General features: G+C 51.6%; 1 protein-coding gene across 2 annotated transcripts; it reads left to right on the top strand.

The window, feature by feature from the left end:
- The first annotated feature begins 6,196 nt into the window (after positions 1–6,196).
- Ak1 (adenylate kinase 1) lies at positions 6,197–20,186 on the top strand. 2 transcript variants are annotated; one of them, XM_045142039.1, is made up of 7 exons: positions 6,197–6,331; positions 11,612–11,650; positions 13,171–13,206; positions 13,602–13,765; positions 14,435–14,551; positions 18,338–18,529; positions 18,677–20,186. In XM_045142039.1, the coding sequence occupies exons 2-7, from the start codon at positions 11,644–11,646 to the stop codon at positions 18,743–18,745; spliced, it is 585 nt and encodes a 194-aa protein (XP_044997974.1). In that variant the 5' UTR covers positions 6,197–6,331; positions 11,612–11,643; the 3' UTR covers positions 18,746–20,186. The 2 variants fall into 2 exon arrangements, with proteins under 2 accessions (XP_044997974.1, XP_044997972.1); XM_045142037.1 differs by lacking the exons at positions 6,197–6,331; positions 11,612–11,650 and adding an exon at positions 12,777–12,886.
- Positions 20,187–23,148: the final 2,962 nt, after the last annotated feature.

Below are 23,148 nucleotides of genomic sequence, written 5' to 3' on the forward strand. Positions count from 1 at the left end.
CCCCCCACTCCTAGCCCTGACCCTAGTGCTGACCCACAGCCAGTGGTCCTGGTGTGAGGCTCACTGAGGAGGCCTGAATTATACCTGCCCTAGGCCCCTGCAGGGTGTCTTTTAAGCCTTGCAGTTCTTTCTATAGACAATTTTTGTTTGTTTTGTTTTGTCTGAGGTAGGGTCTCACTCTAGCTCAGGCTGACCTGAAATTCACTATGTAGTCTCAGGGTGGCCTTGAACTCATGGCAATCTTCCTACCTGTGCCCCCAAGTGTTGGGATTAAAGACATGTGCCACCATGCCCAGCTGCAGACAAAATATGTTTAAAATGTTTTTGTAAAAAACAGTTTTAGGGGCTGGAGAGATGGATTGCCTGCAAAGCCTAAGGACTCATGTTCGACTCTCTAGGTTCCACGTAAGCCTCACACACAGTGACGCAAGTACACAATGTCACACACACACACAAAGGGGTGCATGTGTCTGGAGTTCAATTGCAGTGGCTGGAGGCCCTGGTACACCAATTCTCTCTCCCTCCCCCTTTCTTTTTTTTTTCCCTCTCCTTCTGTCTCCTCTTTCAAATAAAACAAGGCCAGTTTGTTGGGCTTACCTCAAAAAAAAAAAAAAAAAAACTCAAAACAACAAACAAACAATTTTTGGGGATGAAGAGATGGCTTGGTGGTTAATAAATGTGTTTGCCTGAAAAGCCAAAGGCCCAGGTTCAATTCTCCAGTTCTCACTTAAGCCAGATGCACACACAAGGTGGCACATGCATCTGGAGTTTGCAGCAGCTGGAGGCCCTGGCACACCATTTCTTTCTTTCTTTCTCCCTCCCTCCCTCTCTCTCTCTCTCTCTCAAATAAATAAGTTTTTTAGCTGGGTGTGGTGGCGCACGCCTTTAATCCCAGCACTCAGGAGGCAGAGGTAGGATGATCATCCTTAGTTCAAGGCCACCCTGAGACTACATAGTGAACTCCAGGTTAGCCTGGGTTAGAGTGAGACCCTACCTCAAAAAACTAAAACAAAATTTTTTTTTAAAAAAGGTGGGGGGGGGGCAGGCTGTCAGACTACTTAAAAACTTCCAGCTGTGGGTGAGTTCCCTCATCTGGGCCTGGGGCCCCAGCCAGGCCCAGGACCAGCTGGGTTCTTGATCCCCCTCCAGCTCTCCACAAGGCAGGAGCTCCTTGCACTTTCTTTTTTCTTTCCATGGCTTTTCCAGGCCCTCCACGTGGGATCTCTAGCCACAGGTATCTTTCCTTGGCTCTGTACTTCCCTCAACAAATATAATAATTTAATAATTATCCATCTCAATCTTTTTTTGTTCAATTTTTTGATTAAAATTAGAAACAAACTTAGGGTTTGGGGTTCAAGTATATTCCTGGGCCCCTAACACCCTGTTACAGTACTAGGCTGTCAGCTGTATAGCTGAAGATGACCTTGAACTTCTTTTTTAAAATATTTTATTTAAATTTATTTACTTGAGAGAGAAAGAAGCAGAGAGAAAGAATGGGTACACCACAGCCCCCAGCCACTGCAAATGAACTCCAGACTCATGGGCCACTTTCTGTACCTAGCTGGGTCTTTTAGTTTTGTTTTTTTTTTTTTTTTTTAATTTTTATTTATTTATTTATTTGAGAGCAACAGACACAGAAAGACAGATAGAGGGAGAGAGAGAGAATGGGCGCGCCAGGGCTTCCAGCCTCTGCAAACGAACTCCAGACGCGTGCGCCCCCTTGTGCATCTGGCTAACATGGGACCTGGGGAACCGAGCCTCGAACCGGGGTCCTTAGGCTTCACAGGCAAGCGCTTAACCGCTAAGCCATCTCTCCAGCCCTGGGTCTTTTAGTTTTGCAGGCAAGTGCCTTAACCACTAAGCCATTTCACCAGCCCTGACCTTGAATTTCTGATCTTCCTCTATCTCCAGTGGTCTGGAATTACAGGAATGTGCCACCATGCCTGCTTTAAAAAAAATTTTTTTTATTTTTATTTATTTATTTGACAAAAAGAAATAGGGAAGGAGGGAGAGAGAGAGAGAGAATGGATGCACCATGGTCTCCAGCCACTGCAGATGAACTCCAGATACATACGCCCCCATGTACATTTGGCTAACATGATCCTAAGAAATCAAACCTGGGTCCTTTGGCTTTGTAGGCAAGCGTCTTAACCACTAAGCATCCCTCCAGCCCCTACGCCTAGTTTTAAGTGGTTAGAGGTGCTTGCCTGCAAAGCCTAATGACATGGGTTCACTTCCCCAGTACCCACATAAAGCCAAATGCATAAAGTGGCTCATGTATCATGTTCATTTGCAGTGGCTAGAGGCCCTGGCATGCCCATTCTCTCTGTCTCTCTCTGCTTGCAAATAAATAAATACAATTTATTTGTATTTATATTTATTGGATTGTATGTTTATCTGTATTTATTTATTTGAGGGTACAGGTGCCTGTGTGGGGTCAGAGGACAACGTCAAGTGTCTGTGCACCACCTTCTCTGAAACAGGTCTCTTACCATTGCAAACACAGTGCCATACTGCAAAGGAAGGTCAGATTAGCCGGCCTGCAAGCTTCATCGGCAATGGGATCGCAGATGCGTGTGCCACTGGGTATCCTGCTTTGTGTGGGCCAGAAGGCTGTGCAAGCAGTGTCTTTAACTACTGAGCCACGTCATGTCCCAAGCTCAGGATGCCTGCTTTCTTTCTGATAGTAAGACGACATGATTTTGAATTTGCAGAAGCAAAATACACCCCACAAAGCCAGGTGTGGTGGTGCGCGCCTTTAATCCCAGCCCTTAGGAGACAGAGGTAGAAGGATCACTGTGAGTTCAAGGTCACCCTGAGACTACATAGTGAATTCCAGGTCAGCCTGAGCTAGAGTAAGACCCTGCCTTGAAAAACAAAACAAAAAAGAAATAAAAATAAAAAAAAACAGGTGTGCGTCACCACACCTGTCTTAGAATAAAATACAGATATATAAATTTGAAATTTGAGAGATAAAAAAGAGAAAGAGAGAATGGGTGTGCCAGGGCCTCCAGCCACTGCAAACAAACTCCAGACGCATGTGCCACCTGTGCATCTGGCTTACATGGGTACTGGAGAATCGAGCCTCGAACCAGGGTCCTTAGGCTTCACAGGCAAGTGCTTAACCACTAAGCCATCTCTCCAGCCCCCTAGAGTAATTTTTATGCAGATAGGATCAGACCTGGGCCCGTAGGATTCGTATCTATTTTTCACTAACTTATGCATGTCTGGGGTTTCCTACCCCATCATGAATGATCAGACTTTTTTTTTTTTTTTTTGGTAGCATCTCACTCGAGCTCAGGCTGATGTGGAATTCACTATGTAGTCTCAGGGGGTCCTCAAACTCATGGTGATTCTCCTATGTCTGCCTCCCTAGTGCTGGGATTAAAGGCGTGCGCCACCAAGCCCGGCCAGACTTTATTTTTTTTTAATATATATTTTTTTAATTTTTAAATGTTTATTAACATTTTCCATGATTATAAAAATATCCCATGGTAATTCCCTCCCTCCCCACCCCCACACTTTCCCCTTTGAAATTCCATTCTCCATCATATTACTTCCCCATTACAATCATTGTACTTACATATACACAATATCAACCTATTAAGTACCCTCCTCCTTCCTTTCTCTTCCCTTTATGTCTCCTTTTTAACTTACTGTCCTCTGCTACCAAGTATTTTCCTTCTCGCGCAGAAGCCCCATCATCTGTAGCTAGGAAGACTTTATTTTTTTTTAAGGAAGGGTCTCACTCTAGCCCAGGCTGACCTGGAACTCACTCTGTAGTCCCAAGTTGGCCTCAAATCCATGGCCATCCTTCTATCTCAGCCCCCTGAGTGCTGGAATTAAAGCTGCCATGATCAGTTACATGTGTTTTCAGGTAGGGTCTCACTCTAATCCAGGCTGACCTGAGCCTCACTCTGGAGCCCAGGCTGGCCTTGAACTCACAGAGACCCCCTTACCTTAGCACCCGTACCCCAGTGGTGGGACTAAAGGCATGCGCCACCCTATCTGGTTCATACTTCTTTTCTCACCAAGTCCTTATGTCAGAGTCACCACCTCCCACCCACCCATTCCAGTCAACCTTGGCTGGCATGAGGAACCCTTCCTGTATGAAGTTCTGTGTGCACAAGTACTTTCTTCAAATGGAATCCTTTTTAAAAAATATATATTTTTAGTTATTTATTTAAGAGAGAGAGAGAATGGGCACTCCAGGGCTTCCAGCCACTGCAAACGAACTCCAGACGCGTGCGCCCCCTTGTGCATCTGGCTTATGTGGATCCTGGGGAATCGAACCAGGATCCAAGTGCCTTAACTGCTAAGCCATCTCTCTAGCCCTTGAATGGAATTCTAAAGTAGAACACAGTGGAAGTTTTGCTGACACTATCAATTCACCTTCTCCAAAGGTGGTTGCTAATGCTCATGCCCACCTCTGGCTTCTGGGTGGGCCTTCCAGACCATTTGCAATAAAAGCCCACCGTCTCATTGCACCCACCCTCCCTCAGAAGATGAAACTAAAGTCCTAAGAGATTAGGAGTTGCCTGATGCCACAGGTGGCAGAGCGGGGACTGGATTCAGGCTTCCTGGTATCCAAGCTGCTGCTGTTGCTTAGGCACCGTCACTTGAGATAGCCCTCATGCTCCAGGAGTTGCACTTTCTTGCTCAAATGCCTTCTGTGCTCCCTAGCACCTGTAAGACAAATTTCAATTTCAGCCCACCCTCCCATTCAGAGTCACTGCCTTCCAGGTCTTACATGGTCTAGTGATCAGACGTGTGAATTCTGAACCTGCATGATCCCAGGCTCCAATCCTCACCCTTCTACATGGTTGACTACCTACTCTGTGTCAGTTACCCTGCAAAATGCTGGGGGAATTTACCCCTTCACCAGGATGCCTTGGGCATCTTCACTGTTTTCGTTTGTCCTCAGGGCTTTCAGACTTAGCTGGGGTTTGCTGGCTACCTAGATACTCTCATTAATGAGTACCTCCCCACCAGGTAGAGACTTTCTACACATTCCTACTGTTCCCCCCCCCACCCCCAGTGTTGGGATTAAAGGTGTGCGTGTGCCACCAAGCCTGGCAATGGGTACTTTAAAAATATATATATTTCTGCTGGGTGTGGTGGCCTGTGCCTTTAATGCTAGCACTGGGAGGCAGAGGTAAGAGGATCACTGTCAGTTCGAGGCCACCTTGAAAATACATAGTGAATTCCAGGTCAGCCTGAGCTAAAGTGAGACCCTGCCTCAAAAAACTACGCCAGGCCCTCTACTGTCTGCAAAGGAACTCCAGATACATGCACCACCTTGTGCATCTGGCTTACTTTGGGTACTAGGGAATCTCCAGTCTGGGTCCTCAGGCTTCGCAGAAAGCACCTTAACCACTAAGCCATCTCTCCAGCCCCAACAATAGGTAATTTTTTTTCCCATTTATTTACTTATTAGATAGAGACAGACAGAGGGAGGAAGGGAGAGAGAGAGAATGGGCGCGCCAGGGCTTCCAGCCACTGCAAACGAACTCCAGACGCGTGCGCCCCTTTGTGCATCTGGCTAACGTGGGTCCTGGGGAATCGAGCCTCAAGCACGGGTCCTTAGGCTTCATAGGCAAGCGCTTAACCACTAAGCCATCTCTTCAGCCCTTTTTTTTTTTTTTAAACCAGGATTGTCAGACCCCCATTTGGGTCCCCACAGCTCTCTGAAAATCCTTCACTTCCGTGCTTGCCCACTGGACACTGGCAGCTCCATGAAGTCATAATCTACCCAACACCAGGTCTTGAGTCCCAGAAATTTTGGTCCCTAGAGGACCTCGAGGGGTTCTCCCAACAGGGAAGCCCTCTCCCCCCAGTCCCTCGGGGCAGGGTCCAAGGAGGGCCCTTGGAATCCCAAGGTCCATGCCCTTCTCTCTCGCGGTAGGATTTTATGCAAACGATCTCGGCTCTCTGGGCTTCAGTTTCCCCAGCTACCGCAGAGGATTTTAATCGTGTCCAACTCCCTTCCCTGCTCCCCACAGTGATGTGGGCAATGTGGAGGTAACAGAAGAATGGAAAACTGTGCAGGTACAGGCTCCTGGGGTGCCCCGTGGGGGTGCTAAATCTTGCCTGGGTTTTCCATCCGAGCTCGGTCCGGCCCCCACTTGCTCCTTTCCCCTCCTTCTCCTTCCCTCCCGCCCTCCCTCCCCTCTCCCTGCCTTCGCGCACGGAGGGCTGGCTCCCAGCATGCTGTGCGGGCGCTGACAGCCTTATAAATAGTCGCCTTTGCAGGCGGCTGTGAGGACGGGCAGGGCACGCACTGGTCCCGGCGCCCACCGCCCACCGCCCATCGCCCACTGCCCAGCTCCAGGTCAGTGTGTGACTGCTCCATCCACGGCCCCTGGGCGGATGCCTGCGGGGAGGGCGCGCCTGTGGGACGCGGGGAAGTGTCACCTGGGAGGGGTGTGTGTGTGTGTGTGTGTGTGTGTGTGTGTGTGTGTGTGTGTGTGTGTGTGTATCCATGGTTATGGACTAAGTGTATTCACATATCAGTGTTCTCTCAGCCCTGGGTCTTGTACCTCCCAGCATGTGCCCTGTGCATGCATGCATGTGTAGCCCATTCCAGCACCCCCAGGCCCCTATGTCTCTGCCCGCTCTCCTGGGGTCCTGGGGTTCCTGCCTTTGGTTAAGTCTCAGCTGGAGCTCAGGGAAAAATGGCCTCTAGCCTGGCTCTCTGTCCCAGAGGACCTGGGCAGGGGCAACATGTGTGCTGTGAGGATGGTCATGTCACTTCAAGTGTCGGGAGGACCTGGAGACCCTGCCCCTGTAGGCTGGACCCCTCTGCCTCCTGCCAAAGTTGAGCCCCTCCTCCCCCAGCGAAGTCCTGGGACCTGCCCCTGTGGGGTCCTGCTGCTCAGCTCTTAGCCCAGGACCCTTCTGCAGAGTATACAAGCCAGAATAGGGACAGCTGCTGCCCAAGGTCACACAGCTGAGTGATGGCATTGCGATTTGAACCCTAGCTGATTGCCAGCTATGCCAGCTACTGCCAGGGCTGCTGTTGGGCAAGCCTCCAGGGAGACCCAGATCCCATGCCAGCCTTGCCTTGTGATCAGAGATTGCTGTCCCTCTGGGCCCTGGCTTTCCAGGCCACCTAACAGACCACCCAGCTAAACTTAGAGCCACTGTGGCCTTGACCTAGGTAGGGGGCCTTATAAGGCCTGGGTGCTTAGCCCTGGTCTCCTGGAGGCCTCCTCAGAACCCGAGTTATTTTAAGCCAAGGAGGTAGCAGATGTCTGTGGGATAGAGGGGCTTAGGTTACCAGGAAGGGGGTGGGGCAGGTGGGGTAGAGCCACTTCCCAGGGTTTCCTGGTAGCGGTGTCTGCCCTGGGTCACTCCTCCTGCCCTGGGCAGCTGTTGAAGGGCCCTTGGTAGTGCCATCCATCTTCTGCACACTCAGCAGTAACTCGTGCCCTCAGGCAGTTTGTGTCTGCACAGCTGCTCACAGTTCTCTGGTTCTTGGAGCCAGGCCTGAGCCTGACCCTAGCCAGACACTGGTCCCCGCACGAGGAAACAGTGTGGCCTAACATTTCATGCTGGGGGTGATGCTGCCTGAGTGCACCTGTCAATGTGGGATTGTGGAACATAAGTCTAGGAAGGCTTCCTGAAGGAGGTGACACCTGCTGAGGCCTAAACAATAATATTGGAGAGCTACATCCCAAACATCGGGTCTAACATTCTTCAAGGCTTAGAGGGGGAGACATTGTTACAGTGGATAAGGGAGGGTGGTAAGGTCCAGATCTTTGGGGCCTTGCCAGCTAGGTGGAGGGGTTCAGGTTTTATTTAGGGAGCCAAGAAGTGATAGTCAGGTAGCTCACGCTTGGCAGTGAAAATCTGCCCATTGCCTGGTGAGTATGTGGAGTGCAGAGGCCTCACCGAGGCCAGCCATGGTCTAGGCCAGTGCTTGGAAGCAGCATGGTTGGTGGAGAAGCAGATCAGAGAGCCATTGGGGAATAGAAGGTTGGAACGTGGTGGGAAGGGCAAACGCAAGGTAGGAAGCATGATGGGCTGGCTGCCTAGATTCAGGGAGGGGGTGCCTGAAGCCAGGGGGAGAGGGCAGAGTGAGAGGCAGGACAAAGGTTGAGTATGGAGTAGGTAGCGGGCATGGTGGCTAAGGGGATTTTCAGTGTTGAGTGGGTGAGGAAATGGGGCACTTCTGAAGACACTGGTGGACTAGGAGACTTGAGAAGCAGAGTAAGGCACAGGCAAGGAGGGCCAGTGTAGCAAGGTCCCCACGGAGCCGAGCCAGGTGTGGATGCATGTGGAATTTCCTCAAGCCTGGGGCCACCTTACTTTCTTTCTTTTCTTTTTTTTGGGGGGGGGGTGTTGCTCTAGGTAGGGTCTCACTCTTGTTCAGGCTGACCTGGCGTTCACTATGTAGTCTCAGGGTGGGCTTGCATTCACAGCAGTCCTCCTACCTCTGCCTTCCAAGTGCTGGGATTAAAGGCATGTGCCACCATACCCGGCTCCTACGTACTTTTCTTTAAAAAAAATAATTATTTATTTATTTGAGAGAGAGAGAGAGAGAGGGAAAGAAGTAGATACAGAGAGAGGGAGAATGGGCGTACCATGCCCTTCAGCCACAGCATAGGAACTCCGGATGCATGCGCTACCTTGTGCCTTTGGTTTTACATGGGTACTGGGGAATCGAACCTGTTTTCCTTGGCTTTGCAGGCAAGTGCCTTTACTGCTGAGCCATCTCTCCAACCCCCTCCTTTTTCAGACAAGGCTGACCTGGAACTCACGCTGTAGCCCAGGTTGGCCTCAAATTCATGTCTATCCTACTATCTCAGCCTCCAGAATGCTAAAATTAAAGACATGCACCACCATGCTTAGCTGTACTTACTTTTTATTTATTTGTTTGCTTTTTTCCCCCCCTAGGTAGGATCTCGCTCTAGCCCAGGCTGACCTGGAATTCACTATGTAGTCTTAGGCTGTCCTTAAACTGACAGCGATCCTCTTACCTCTGCCTCCTGAGTGCTGAAATTAAAGGCATGCACCAACATGCCTGGCTTGTTTGCTTATTTTTAAAAAATAATATTTTTATTTATTTAAGAGAGAGGGGATGAGAGAAATAATGGACACACCAGGGCCTCTTACCACTGCAAAAGAACTTCAGATGTATGTGTCACTTTGTGCATGGGTACTGGGGGATTGAATATGGCTGACAGGATTTATAAGCAAGCACCTTTAACCTTTGAGCCATCTCCCCAGCTCTGTTTTGCATATTTTGGGGGGGTGTATGATATGTATGTTCACAGGTGTGATACAAATGCATGTGTGTCATGACATGCATGTGGCTGTCAGAAAACAACTTTGCCTTCCATCTCATTTGAAGCAGGGTCACTTGTTTTTTTTTTTAATTATTTATTTCAGAGAGACAAAGAGAGAGGTAGAGAGAGAGAATGGGCACACCAGGGCCTTCAGCCGCTGTAAGTGAACTCCAGGCACATGTGCTACCTTGTGCACCTGGCTTACATGGGTCCTGGGGAATCGAACCTGGGTCCTTTGGCTTCACAGGCAAATGCCTTAACCCCTAAGCCATCTCTCCAGCTCCAGGATCTCTTCTTGTTTATAGCTCTGTTCACTGGCTTGCTGGTTAGTTTTCAGGGGATGCTCCTGACTTTGCCTCCCTTCTTATTGTAGGAGTGCTAGATAGTGTCTGACTTTCATGAGGGTTCTGCAGGTCTGAATTCAGGACCTCAGGCTTATGCAGCGAGTGCTTTATCCACTGAACCCTATTTTATCCCTAGCCCTACTTTAAAATATTTTATTTATTTATTTATTTGACAGAGAAAGAGAGAGAGAGAGAGAGAGAATGGGCATGCCAGGGCCTCCAGCTACTGAAAACAAATTCCAGACGTGTGTGACCCCTTGTGCATCTGGCTAACATGTATCCTGGGGAGTTGACCTGGGTCCTTTGGCTTTGCAGGCAAATGCCTTAACTGCTAAGCCATCCCTCCAACCCCCTAGCCCTACTTTAAACACTGGAAAAAGAGCCAGGCTTTTTGGTGCACACCTTTAATCTCAGCACTTGGGAGGCAGAGATAGGAAGATTGCTTTGAGTTCAAGGCCACCCTGACACTATATAGTGAATTCCAAGTCAACCTGGGCTAGAGTGAGACCTTACCTCAAAAACAAAAAAACTGGCTTGCCTATGAAGCCTAAGGACCCTGGTTCAAGGCTTGATTCCCCAGGACCCACATTAGCCAGATGCACAAAGGGGCACACACATCTGGAGTTTGTTTGCAGTGGCTGGAGGCCCTGGCATGCCCATTCTCTCTCTCTATCTGCCTCTTTCTCTCTCTGTCTGTCACTCTCAAATAAGTAGATAAAAATGAACAAAAAAAAAATTTAAAAGAAACCAAAAAACTGGAAAGAAGGGTGGAGAAATAACACAGCAGTTAAAGGAAGTTGCTTGCAAAGCCTAAGGTCCTAGGTTTTATTCCCTTGTACTCACATAAAGCCAGATGCATAAGATGCATGTTTCTGGAGTTTGTTTGCAGTAACAAAAGGCCCTGGCATTCTCGTGTTTGCTCTCTCTTTCTCTCTGCTTACAAAAAAAAAAAAAAAAAAAAAATCAATATTTTTAATAAACTGGAAAGAGCTGGGTGTGGTGGCTCACACCTGAAACTCCCATTCTCAGGAAGATTTCTGTTAGTTTGAGGCAAGCCTGGGCTACATAGTGAGTTTGGGTTACATAGAGAAATCCTGTCTTAAACAAAATCAAAATAAAAACTAGGGTTGGAGAGATAGTTCAGTGGTTAAGACACTTGCCTGGGAAGCCTAAAGACCCAGGTTCAATACTCTAGTACCCACATAAGCCAGGTACACAAGGTGGCACGTACATCTGTGGTTCCTTTGCAGTGGCTAAGAGGCCCTGGTGTGCCCATTTTTCTCTTTCTCTCACCCCTCTCTCTTAAATAAATAAAATATTTCAAAAGAAAAAAAAATTATTCGGGAATGGTGGCGCACACCTTTAATCCCAGCACTTGGGAAGTAGAGGTAGGAGGAGCACCATGAGTTCAAGGCTATCCTGAGATTTCATAGTGAATCCCAGGTTAGCCTGGGCTAAAGTAAGACCCTGCCTCAACCCCCAAACCCTGCAAAAACAACACAAAACAAAAACCTAGGAAGGATTGTGTCCCAGAAGTGGCTTTGAGCCCCAGTGTATCCTCCTGGAAGCTCCCACTAGCCTTCCAGGGCCCCGGGGAGTGTTGTCAAGGCGATGGGCTGATGCTGGCCCCATGGTGTCTTGGGACAAGGAGGCTCCACAGCACTGTTCACTCCCCTCTGTGGCATCTACCCAGGTGCCTCCAGCAGACCACGCAGGCACCCCGCAGGGCTGACTGGGCCCTGAGACAGGTGAAGCAGTGGAAGACAACAAGAAGGTGACTTTCTCAAGGTCATCTCACCTCCTGGGCATCTTCGCGCCCAGGGGCCTCTCTGCCCTCTGTGGTTTTGGATAGAGCTACAGATTAGATTGCATGTTGGGACCTGGCACACACCTACCACCACATGGGTGGGGCTTGGCGGAAGCTGAGTCAGGGTGAGGAGGAGAACCCCTCACTCCCACCCATGCCTTGTCTTGCAGAGTGCTGACTCTGCTCTCGGGACCCCGACAGGATGGAAGGTAAGACAAATCCCTGAGTTGCCCCGCCTCAGCACACACATGTGGTAAGGGGTGGGTTCTGGGAGAGCCAGTCTGGAAGGGTTGGAGGAGGCCGTGGAACTCCTCCTCCGGCCTTTCCCTGGCTGCCTGGCTCCAGGATTAATTTTAGAAGCAAGGAGGCCTCCCAAGCCTTCTGTGGCCCAGGGCTCACCTACGCTGGTGTTTATAGAGCTGTGCCCACCACGTTTTGGAGAAGGCGGGTGCTGGGGAAGGGGCTGCCCCTAAGTACAGCTCCAAGTCTATCAACTACCAAGCCTGGCAGTGACAGGCAACTTCCTTGTCTCTTCACTGTCCCTCAGTGTCCCTGTCACTGGAGGGGTGGGCCTTGATGCCTTGAGCCTCTCTCTCTCTCCTGTGCACTGGGGACCTAGAGGGAGACATGGGTAGGCAGAGAGCCCGGAGTGGGCTGGCCCTGGCTTCTGGCAGCGCTAGTCACCCAGTCCCTGGCACTGGGCCTCTGTCTGGGTGACTCTTAAAGGAGCCCGCTGGGTCTCACTGCTGCCGCTGTCTGAATTACATGACCATTTTCTACCCCCTCAGCTGCCACAGGGCTGAGGCCTCTCTGAGCCCCAGGCTGTGCCCTTTGCCTACAGCTCCTCTAGGACCCAATCTCATGGAGGGCCCCTGGGAGCACCAAGGCCGTTTCTTCCTGGGTCAGGAGCAGAGGACAGAGAGAGGGTACTTCTTTCCAGAGGTCCCACAGCAATGCATGATGACCCAACTTCATGTCCCTAAAGGGGAAGATGTCCGGGGGAGAGCCCCAGGCTCCAGTTTGGGTTCAGGCACTTTTTACGCCCTAGTTTTCCTCTAGCCAGTGGGCTGTAAGGGCCTTTTTTTTTTTTTTTTTTTTTTACATTCCCCCCAGGACGGGGAACCCAAGCCCTCAAGCATGTTAGGCAAAACACTCTGTTGAATTGTACCCCAGCTCTGTGGATTCTTAGGAGACAGTTTGGAAAGTTAGCTCATCTCCCTGTCTGGGCAAGAGTTCCACTTGCCCACCGGCAGCCCTCCTCCCTGGCAACCATCTCCATAGCAACATATGTTGTGGTTGCCAATTCCACTTCAGTACTTCCCCGGCAGGCGGGCCATGGGAAGGCCAGGCCTGAGAGGGAAAGGGTAGGGGACCAAAACAGCACAGGATCATGGGCTGCTGCTCATCTAGTGACACGCGCCAAAACAGAGACAAGAAGGCCAAAGGTGACTGACCTTTGCGTCCCAGCACGCCCCCGTGGGGTTGGCGTCCCAGCACGCCCCCGTGGGGTTGGCGTCTCAGCACGCCCCCGTGGGGTTGGCATCCCAGCCCCACAGCATGCTAGGTTCCTAGCCTCCAGACCTTCTCGTGGGCGGATGCCTGCCCGCCTGGCGCAACTTGCCCTCCCTGCCCCCATCCTTGCTCATTCGGCCTGAGCCTGGGACACAGACGTGCCTCCGGCTGTTGGTTCAGCTACTGACTGAGCTTTGCTCCCTGGTTCTCTCCACAGAGAAGCTGAAGCACACCAAGATCATCTTTGTGGTGGGTGAGTTGCTGGCAAGCAGGGAGGGTCTGCGCAGGCGCAGCAGGAGCCCAGGCCCGGGGCTGTACCTGGGGCTCTGCCTTTCTCTCTCTCAATGGGGGACCCTGATCATCCCAGTCCCTTCTGAGACCCCTTTTCTTCTTTCTTTCCTCCCTCCCTTTCTTCCTTCTTTCCTTTCTTCTTTCTTTCTTTCTTTTTCTTTTTCTTTTTCTTTTTTTTTTTTTTTTTGAGGTAGGGTCTCTCTCTAGCTCAGGCTGACCTGGAATTCACTATGTAGTCTCAGGATGGCCTCGAACTCTCGATGATCCTCCCTCTGCCTCCCGAGTGCAGGGATTAACGGCATGCACCCCCCACACCCGGCATTGAGGCCCCTTTTCTGAGTGGGTGGGTGCTTGCAGGTGGGCCTGGCTCAGGAAAGGGCACCCAGTGCGAGAAGATTGTGCAGAAGTATGGCTACACCCACCTCTCCACTGGCGACCTCCTGCGCGCGGAGGTCAGCTCAGGCTCATCCAGGGGCAAGATGCTGTCAGAAATCATGGAGAAGGGGCAGCTGGTGCCATTGGTGAGTGCACCCTGGCGGGGTAGGGTGAGGAACCATGAAGGCATGGAGCGGGGGCCAGCCAGCAAAGCCCGTGACAGATATGGTGGCAAGATTTGATCATGGCTCTCTCTGGCTCTGCCTGCTGTGACTCCCTATTGTCCCTGGCAGAAAAAGTTTCTTCCAGAAACTTCTAAGACTTTGTAGGATGCAGCCCTGCCTCCCATTGTCCATCCGCTATAGCTTTGGCCTTTCTGTCCTCTTAAAACCAGCTTCACTCCTTCCTGGGTGGAATATTCTTCCTCAGTTCTGAGAGGTCCCTGACTCCCCAAATCTGGACTATCCCCCCCCACAGCTTCATGCTGGAATGACCCCTTCTTTACCCACACACCCTATGTCATGTTGGGAAACAAAAGTCATCTATATCACGGTTGGTCCGTTCCCCAGACTCTGAACTTGGCAGGGCGGGAGGCAGACAAACCTTGTCTGTTCAGAGCCATGTTCTCCAGTTGAGAACAGGCTGGCAAGGGGCTAGGTGAAGCATGAACCCATCATCCTGCCCCCTGAGCCAGGAGAGCGAGGCTTGCAGGGCACGCCTGTGCTCGCGGAAAGAGGGCAGCTTGGCCAGGACCAGCACCAGCTGAGGACTAGGGAGGGGAACGCTCAGGCCCTTTCCCTGTGCCGCCACCACAGGAGACTGTTCTGGACATGCTCCGAGATGCCATGGTGGCCAAAGTGGATTCCTCCAAAGGCTTCCTGATCGATGGCTACCCTCGGGAGGTGCAGCAAGGGGAAGAGTTTGAGCGACGGGTAAGGCATGTGTCTGACCTGTGGCCGAGAGAGCGGGAAGTGTGGCCGAGGGAAAGGCACCCTGAGGTCCTGGCTCTTCTTGGAGGTCTAGAAGGAAAAAGGAAGCGCCAGGCCAGGGAGCTCACAAACCTGGGCTCAGGCTCCAGCTCAACCTCTGGAGACTTTGGGCCAGCATTACACCTGCCTGAGCCTCAGTTTCCCCGTCTGCAAAATGTGGGGGAGACCTATCACAACTGCCTGGAGGACATGAAAATTAGAGAGGTTTGACGTCCTGTGGACCTAGTCAGTGGGACAGGGAAGACTGGAAGGATAGGGCTGGTGTTGGGGGAACAAAATGTGTGTGTGTGTGTGTGTGTGTGTGTGTGTGTGGTCTTTTGTGTGTTTGTTTGTTTGTTTTTTCCAGGTAGGGTCTTGCTGTTGCCCAGGCTGACCCTAGGTTGCGCTATGTAGTTTCAGGCTGGCCTCAAACTCAACAGAAATCCTCCCACCTTGGTCTCGCTTAGTGCTGGGGTTAAAGACGTGCACTACCACCTGAGCCAGAGAGAGTGAATCCCTACACCAGGGCCTCCAGCCTCTGCAAATGAACTCCAGATGCATGCGTCCTCCTTGTGCGTCTCGCTTTACATAGGCTCTGGAGAATCGGATTCTGGTAGTTAGGCTTTGCAGGCAAGCACCTTAAGGGCTGAGCCATCTCTCAGGCCCAGGAACAAAATATGAGAGACAGGGAAATGAGTGGTGATGGGGGAGATGCAAGTTGGTCTCTAGCTGGAGACTTGAATGCCAGAAAGAGGAGTCAGTATCCTCTTCTCAGCTAGAGTCTATCTGGGGAGAGCTGGCTTTGGGTGTATGGTGCCAAGCATCTTAGAATGGGAGCCCACCAGGAACATGGTTATAGGGAGGGGCATTTCCCATAAGCACCTTTGTGCCCACAAAGCATAGGCAGTGTGGGGAGCCCATGTGTGCACAAGGCCAGGACACATTATATACACATACACATGGGTGCACTGCACAGGTACCCAGTACACACTGCAGGGGTTGCTGCACGTGAACTCCACGCAGTGGTACATTTACACACTTGTACAAGGCCATACAGGAGAACGCGGGGCTGCGGGCGCTGAACGAGAGTGGTGGTGGAAGGCTAACTGGGAATTCTGCTGCATTGAGGGCAGGCCGCCCCTCAGTCACACTCCCACTTCTGTAGGCCTCAGCCAGGACGGCACACTATCACAACCTCTAAGTGGCTGCACATCCTCAAGAAAGTGCCTGCCTTGCTCTGTGCCACGGGTTTCCCAGCTGTGAAATGGGTTGGTGGGTCCTCCCTCAGATTAGGCTATGGAGCCTGTGATCAAATGCCAGGCACCCCTGAGGTACCTCCTGTCCTGACCCAGTTTCATGAGGTCACCCGCAGCCCTCGGGGCCAAGTAGGGTTAATGACAGCCCTTATCCCTCCTGGGGCTGCTTTGGGTGCTAATGGTAGGGGGAGTGTTGAGGGGCAACAGGCTCAACACTAGGCATCCTCTGGAAGTCTAAACCGCTGAAATTCCCCGCTCTGGACACTAGGGGCCGCGAGGGCTTCGCTAAAGGAGTAGGGGTGGGCCTGGACGTGTGGTGGCTCCCACTGGCCAAAGGGCCTAAAGTTCCCCTGGGGCCAATAATGTGCTGTGCCCACTCCTCAGGCTAAATGCGCATTGTTCTTTCAAGGAAACTGAGGCCTCAGTCAGGGACGCCATGCTCAGAGGCTTAGCTCTTCCCATGACCCACCGTCTCTACCCAGTGTGGGTGGCTAAAGGTTTGCCTGCTGTGCTTGGGAACTCACTCAGAAGAGCTCAGCAGCTGATGGCTGATGGAAGGACCTTTGCCACTCGTGGTCTAATGGAAGAAGAGAACCTGATAGACTCTTCAAGGCCACTGGATGGCAGGATCACTCCGCCTGAAGGCTGCCAATGCTGTCACCCAGATTCCTAATCTACCCCAAGAGGCGGGGAGGAGTGTCACGATGAAGGCAGCAACTAAGGAAGTGCTGCCCAAGGGTTACACACCGGACAGAGGCAGGAGAGAAATGTAGGGAAGCAGCACCTGTGGGCCTTGTGAGGTGTCCAGGCGTCAGTTGCACAGGGGCCCTCTGGGGACTGACCTGGCCAGGGGCTGAAGGAGGGAGGGTCCAGAGGCTGTGCAGAAGTCCTGAGCCAACCCTGAAGTGACTCTTGTCTCTCTCAGTTCTGAGGAGAACCAAGGTCCTTCCACCTTCACCATAATCCCAGCTTACTGTGTGCCAGGCCTGGGTACCCCGTGGTGACTGAGAGACAGGCTCCCTATTCCAAGGATGTGAGGTTCAGACAGAGAAGGCTGGCTCCAATGTGGAGCTGTCTGGACAGGGGTGCCATGGGTGGGCACTGATGGTGGACTCTCAGGCAGGAGCTCCAACACCTTATTCCTTCTCATTCCCATCATGAGCTTCTTCCAATAACGGCCTCTGCTCAGACCTTCTCAGCAGCCCTCCTCCTGCCCTTCCTAACCTTGCTCCTTTGTTAAGTCCTATCCAGTCCTCAAGGCTCCTGTCTTAGCAGGAGAGAGGGTCACTAAATGAATACCTGGAAAGCTTTCTTGGAGAGGGAAATCAAGGGGTCTAGGAACAGTGGGGGTGACATGAGACTGCCTGGATGGACGGGATTCTAATTGAAGTTCAATGTCAGCCTCAGGTCTCGGGAAGCTCCCTGAGCAGAGGGGACAGTACAAATCTGGCTTAAGAAGTGAATGATGAGGGCTGAAAAGATGGCTTAGTGGTTAAGGTGCTTGCTGCAAAGCCAAAGGACCCAGGTTTGGTTCCCTAGGACCCACATAAAGCCAGATGCACAAGGTGACACATGCATCTGAAATTTGTTTGCAATGACTACAGGTCCTTCTATCTGCCTCTCTGTAAGGAGCTTGCTCACAAAGCTTGAGTTCAATTCCCAGCATCCCAGGTTCAATTCCCCAGTATCCATGTAAAGCTGGATGCACAAACTGCTACACATATCTGGAGTTCGTGTTTGCAGTGGCAGGAGGCCCGGGTGCACCCATACTCTTTTTCTAAAATAACTAAATAAATAATATTTTTTAAAAAGAAGTCATAAACTGGGCTTGTTGGCACATGTCTTTAATCCCAGCACTCAGGAGGCAGATGTAGGAGGATGGCTGTAAGTTCAAGGCCAGCCTGAGACTACATAGTGAATTCCATGTCAGCCTGGGCTAGTGTGAGACTCTACCTCCCAACAAACCAACCAACCAACCAATAAACAAACAAAAAAGAAGTAGGGGCTGGAGAGATGGCTTAGCGGTTAAGGCACTTATCTACAAAGCCTAAGGACCCATGTTTGACTCCCCAAATCACATGCAAGCCAGACACACAAGAAGACACATGTACAACATTATGCAAGGTGGCACATGCATCTGGAGTCCAGTTGCACTGGCTGGAGGCTGCTCTGAAGCACCAATTCTCTCTCACACTCACAAAAAGAAGTAGACGATAGTCTAGAACAGTCAGTGTGACCCAAGCAAGGAGAGCAAGAGAGGGTGCCGAGGACAGGCATAGTCACACAGGCCCTCTAGACTGGTGAGGACTTCTGGCTCTCTTGAGGGCACTGGGAACCATGGAAGAGGTTTAAGCAGAGGGATGTGGCAGGGAAGGTTGGTTTCAGAGGTCCCTCTGACTGCCTAGGGGAAGGTTCTGACAGTCTGGAGGGGTCACACATAGGGCTTTGGGAGGGGGCAGGAACAGGTCCCAGTGATACGGCGCCCCACCCACAGATTGGACAGCCCACACTGCTGCTGTATGTGGACGCAGGCCCTGACACCATGACTGAGAGGCTTCTGAAGCGAGGTGAGACCAGCGGCCGTGTGGATGACAACAAGGAGACCATCAAGAAACGGCTGGAGACCTATTACAAGGCCACAGAACCCGTGATCGCCTTCTACGAGAAGCGTGGCATTGTGCGCAAGGTGAGCAGCTCGAGTCACTGTGTGACTGAGGCCGGCCGCCTCCCCGGGCCCTAAGTCCCCGTCCAGCCCCCCACTTCACTGAGGGGCTACTGTGGATGGTGGATTCCTGCCATGGTATCCTAGCTCTCACGGCCTCTCTCCTCACAGGTCAATGCCGAAGGTTCAGTGGACAGTGTCTTCTCTCAGGTCTGCACCTACCTGGACACCCTGAAGTAGCCACCGGAGCCCCTGGCCAGCTCCCAGCCCGCCCCACCCCTGCTCTGACCCCAGGAGGCCTGGCATGAGCCCAGCGCCTCCACCCTGCCGGGCTGCACAGAGACACAGGAAGCCGCTTTATCCTGTTCCGTGGACAGCCGAGCACTAAAGGAATTACCAAGGACCTTTGCTCTTATTCCCTTTTCTTTTGCTTCCAATCAAAGTGATTCATGTGGCTGTGCCCTGAGGCTGCAGCCACTGCCCTCCCATTTCAGCCAGGGCCCTCTGCTTGGCCACCTATCCTTCTCTTCCTCTGATGGGAGTTCAGGTTCCCCCTGGGCCAGGCTCTGCCATGCCTGGGGGCCCTGTGTTAACTGAAAGGCTGAGCTGCTCCTGAGGTCTCAAGTTCAGTCAGATTCCAAACTGGGTTCTTCTCAGACTTGCTATATGGCCTTGATCCTAAGCCTTCCTTTCTCTCTCTCTCTCTAAGCTGGGTGCCTGCCTGTCCTCCCTTTCTCTCCTTCCTTCCTTACTGTCTTTTCTCTCCCTCCCTCCATTTTGTTCTCTTTGAGACAGGGTCAAGCCAGCCTTGAACTTACTAAGTAGTTAAGGATGACCTTGAATTTCTAATCCTCCTGCCTCCACCTCCTAAGTGGGGAATTACAGGCGTGCAACCCCATGCCCGGTTTATGGGTTTCTGAGGTGCTGGGGATCAACTCCAGAGCCTTGGGCACTGTAAGCAGGCACTCTATCCATTGAGCCAGTTTTCTGTGCTTGACCGTTGGGATCTGGACTGTAATGGGCAGCAGGACCATGGGCTGCAGGGGCTCCTGGGCAGTGGAGTGGCACATGCCAGTTGACCACATGGGTATCAACTGAGCCTCCCTGGTCACAGGAATTCTACAAAAGGCATGTGGCTGTATGGGGAAGCCCAGGTCAGGGGCCTGTTTAAGAGGGGGACCCAAAGAGGTCCCTTTGTGTGGCCAGGCTCCAGATAGCCATCCGAGCCCATTCCAGATCTGCATAGGCTCTGTGTGTGTTGTGCCCCATCCCTCAGCCTTGGCATTGGGACAGAACACACAGTGAGGGATTCTGGTTGTCAGTGACCACGTGGTGGGAGCAGGGCCCATAGTGTGCGGGCCTGCAGGGAATGGAGAACACAGGAGAGAGCCAGCTCCCCTCTTCTGCTCTCTCGTTCTTTGACCTAATGGAGAGGATGGCTTAGTTGGTGCTCATCTGTCCTTAACCTTTATTCTGGCCCTAGTGGCTCCCTCCCAGGCCCAGACCCCCTGTAGCCCATGGCCACAACTGCCCCCGGGGGGGGGGGGAGGGACACTGCTCTGGGGATGACAGGGCTCATCTGCTCATCCACAATGCCATCTGTTTACAGCCAGAGGCCACTTTTCCATTTATGCTGGCTATTTAAGCTTTCCTTTCAAATAAACGTATTTAAGTTATAAAAGGTGAGTCTACTGAAAGAACATGAAGCAAATGACTAAAGATGGAAGAGGGAGAGGCAAACCTGCTGCTGGCCAGGGCTGGTTCTCCTCCCCCCCCCCCAGGTAGGGTCTCACTCCAGCCCAGGCTGACCTGGAATTCACTATGTAGTCTCAGGGTGGCCTTGAACTCACGGCGATCCTATTACCTCTATCTCCCGAGTGCCGGGATTAAAGATGTGCGCCCAGCTCTGGCCAAGGTTTTGAGGTGAAGGTCTGTGCAGCTTCACCTTTGTCCCCCATATCTCCAAGCTCAGAGCCTCAATCTATTTTGCCACCTCCTACTCCTCCAGGCTGTGTCTGGGAAAGTGGGCTCACACAAGCTCACACCTTTTCTGAATCAGGGTTGAGGGTCAGTATGAAGGTAATCAAAAATGCCAAACAGGAGACATACCCGGAAAATCCACATTATCTTTGTTTGTTTTTCCCAGGTAGGGCCTCACTCTAGCCCAGGCTGACCTGGAATTCACTGTGTAGTCTCAGGGTGGCCTCAAACTCATGGCAATCCTCCTACCTCTGCCTCTCGAGGGATTAAAGGTGTGTGCCACCACACCCGGCTCAGTATCTTTTTTAAAATTTTTATTTATTTTTGGTTTTTCAAGGTAAGGTCTCACTCTAATTTAGGGTGGCCTCAAACTTACAGTGATCCTCCTACCTCTGCCTTCCAGTTGCTGGGATTAAAGGCGTATTCCACCACTCCCGGCTCAGTATCTTTTTCTTTTTTTGGTCTTTCCAGATAGGGTTTCACTCTAGTCCAGGTTGACCTGGAATTCACTATGTAGTCTCAGGTTGGCCTGGAACTTGCAATGACCCTCCTACCTCTGCCTTCAGAGTGCTGGAATTAAAGCTTTGAACTTTGTTTTGTTTTGCTTTTTTGTAAAGTTTTTGTTATTTACTTGTGTGTGAGAGAGAGAATGGGTGCACCAAGGCCTCCAGCCACTGCAAATGATCTCCAGACACATGCACCCCCTTGTGCATCTGGCTTACATGGGTCCTGGGGAATCAAACCTGGGTCCTTTGGCTTTGAAGTTAAACACCTTAACCGCTAAGCCAACTTTCCAGCCTGAGCTCTGTTTTTTAATTACAGTTCTCTAGTTAAACCTAGCCTGACTGAAATCATTCAGCTCTCAGCACCGAATCACTTCATCCCCTTGGAAATATTATATAGTTGTCCAGTAGTGTCTGAGGGGACCCAGTTTCAGAACCTCTGCACATGCCAAGATCCCAAGAGGCTCAAGTCCCTCATGTGAAATGTTACAGGAGGGCTGAAGAGATGGTTTAGCGGTTAAGCGCTTGCCTGTGAAGCCTAAGGACCCCGGTTTGAGGCTCGGTTCCCCAGGACCCACGTTAGCCAGATGCACAAGGGGGCGCACCTGTCTGGAGTTCGTTTGCAGTGGTTGGAGGCCCTAGCGCACCCCTTCTCTCTCTCTATCTGCATCTTTCTCTGTCTGTCACTCTCAAATAAATAATTTTTAAAAAATAAAATAAAATGTTGCAGGGGCAGGACTTAGTGTGCACATGTGTAATCCCAGCCCTTGAGAGGTGAAGGCAGGAGGATCTGGAGTTCATCATTCCCAGCCCCATAGGGAGGTGGAGGCTAGCCTATGCTACATGAAACCCTGCCTCCAGGAAGGAAAGAAAAAAAGTTAGGGGGAGAGGGAGGGAAGAAAGATGGGTAGGTTAACCTAGTTCTGGCAGTTGATGGCTATAATCCAGCCCTCAGGAGGATTGCCCCGATTTCGAGGCCAGCCTGGGCTATGTAGTCAATTCTAGACCAGCCTGTGCTATGGTGTGAGAGCGTCTCTCAATAAGCCAAAATAGGCTGGGGCAGGGTGGTGGCTCCCATCTGTAGTTCCAGCACTTGGGAGGCAGAGATAGGAGAGTTGCCACAAATTCAAGGCCAGCCTGGTCTACCTAAGGAGTTCCAGATGGCCTGGGCAACTGAGTGAAACTCTTGTCTCAAGAAGGTAGGGGTGGTGGGGGGGGGTCCAGCGCTGGGGAGATGGTTCAGTGGAAAAAGCACACGCCACGCAAGCCTGAGTACGCAGGCCCCACGTAAAGCACTGGAAGTTGTGGCGGGTTTTGGGATCCTAGCACACTGGTGCTTGGGTCAGGCGCATCAGTGATCAACTGAGCCAGATCCAGAGAGAGAACAAACGAGGTGGAAAAGGGGTTGACACGAAAGTTGTCCTCTGACTTCCACATCTGCACCCACCACACACACAGTACACCCGCACACACTTTGTGTGTGTGTGTGTGTGTCTGCACATGCACCAATGGAAAAAAAATATGGCCAAGCTGGGGTTTCACTCTAGCCCAGGTTGACCTGGAATTCACTGTGCAGTCTCAGCTTGGCTTTGAATTCACATCAATCCTTCTACCTCGGCCATCTGAGTGCTGGCATTAAAGGTATGTGCCACCATGCCCAGCCATGGCTCAGCAAACATTTCTGAAGCACCTACCACCTCCGGTCAGAGACTCAGCCTCCCCTCCCTCCCCCAGGGATGCTGCAGTGTGAACCCCAGCAGCACTCTTTGAGGCAAACCCAACAGACTGGCTGTTATTTTTGTGTGAGAAATTGAGAGGGAGAGAGAAAGAGAGAATTGGCACACCAGAGCCTTCAGCCACTGCAATTGAGCTCCAGACACACGTGCCCCCTTGTGCGCATGTGCAGCATTGTGCCCTCACATCACTGTGCATCTGGCTAACGTGGGAACTGGAGAGTCGAACCTGAGTCCCTAGGCTTCACAGGCAAGTGCCTTAGCCACTAAGCTATCTCCCCAGCCCCCCAGCAACACTTTCCTTATCACAGCTGCTCCACAAGACCAGAGCTGGGAGCCAAGTGCCGAGCTCAGAGGGGACCTGTGGGTGAGGAAGCCGTGAGCTGGAGCTCCTGGCAATGCCTCAGAATTCAACATAGGCAGAGTG

This window comes from Jaculus jaculus, chromosome 1, assembly GCF_020740685.1.
Source record: "Jaculus jaculus isolate mJacJac1 chromosome 1, mJacJac1.mat.Y.cur, whole genome shotgun sequence".
NCBI lineage: Eukaryota > Metazoa > Chordata > Mammalia > Rodentia > Dipodidae > Jaculus > Jaculus jaculus.

Coding starts and splice junctions, on each gene's coding strand:
- Ak1 (XM_045142037.1), top strand. CDS start 12,832: ATGGGCTGCTGCTCATCTAGTGACACGCGCCAAAACAGAGACAAGAAG. Junction 13,766..14,434: donor AGGGGCAGCTGGTGCCATTG/GTGAGTGCACCC, acceptor CCGCCACCACAG/GAGACTGTTCTGGACATGCT. Junction 14,552..18,337: donor GGGAAGAGTTTGAGCGACGG/GTAAGGCATGTG, acceptor CCCCACCCACAG/ATTGGACAGCCCACACTGCT.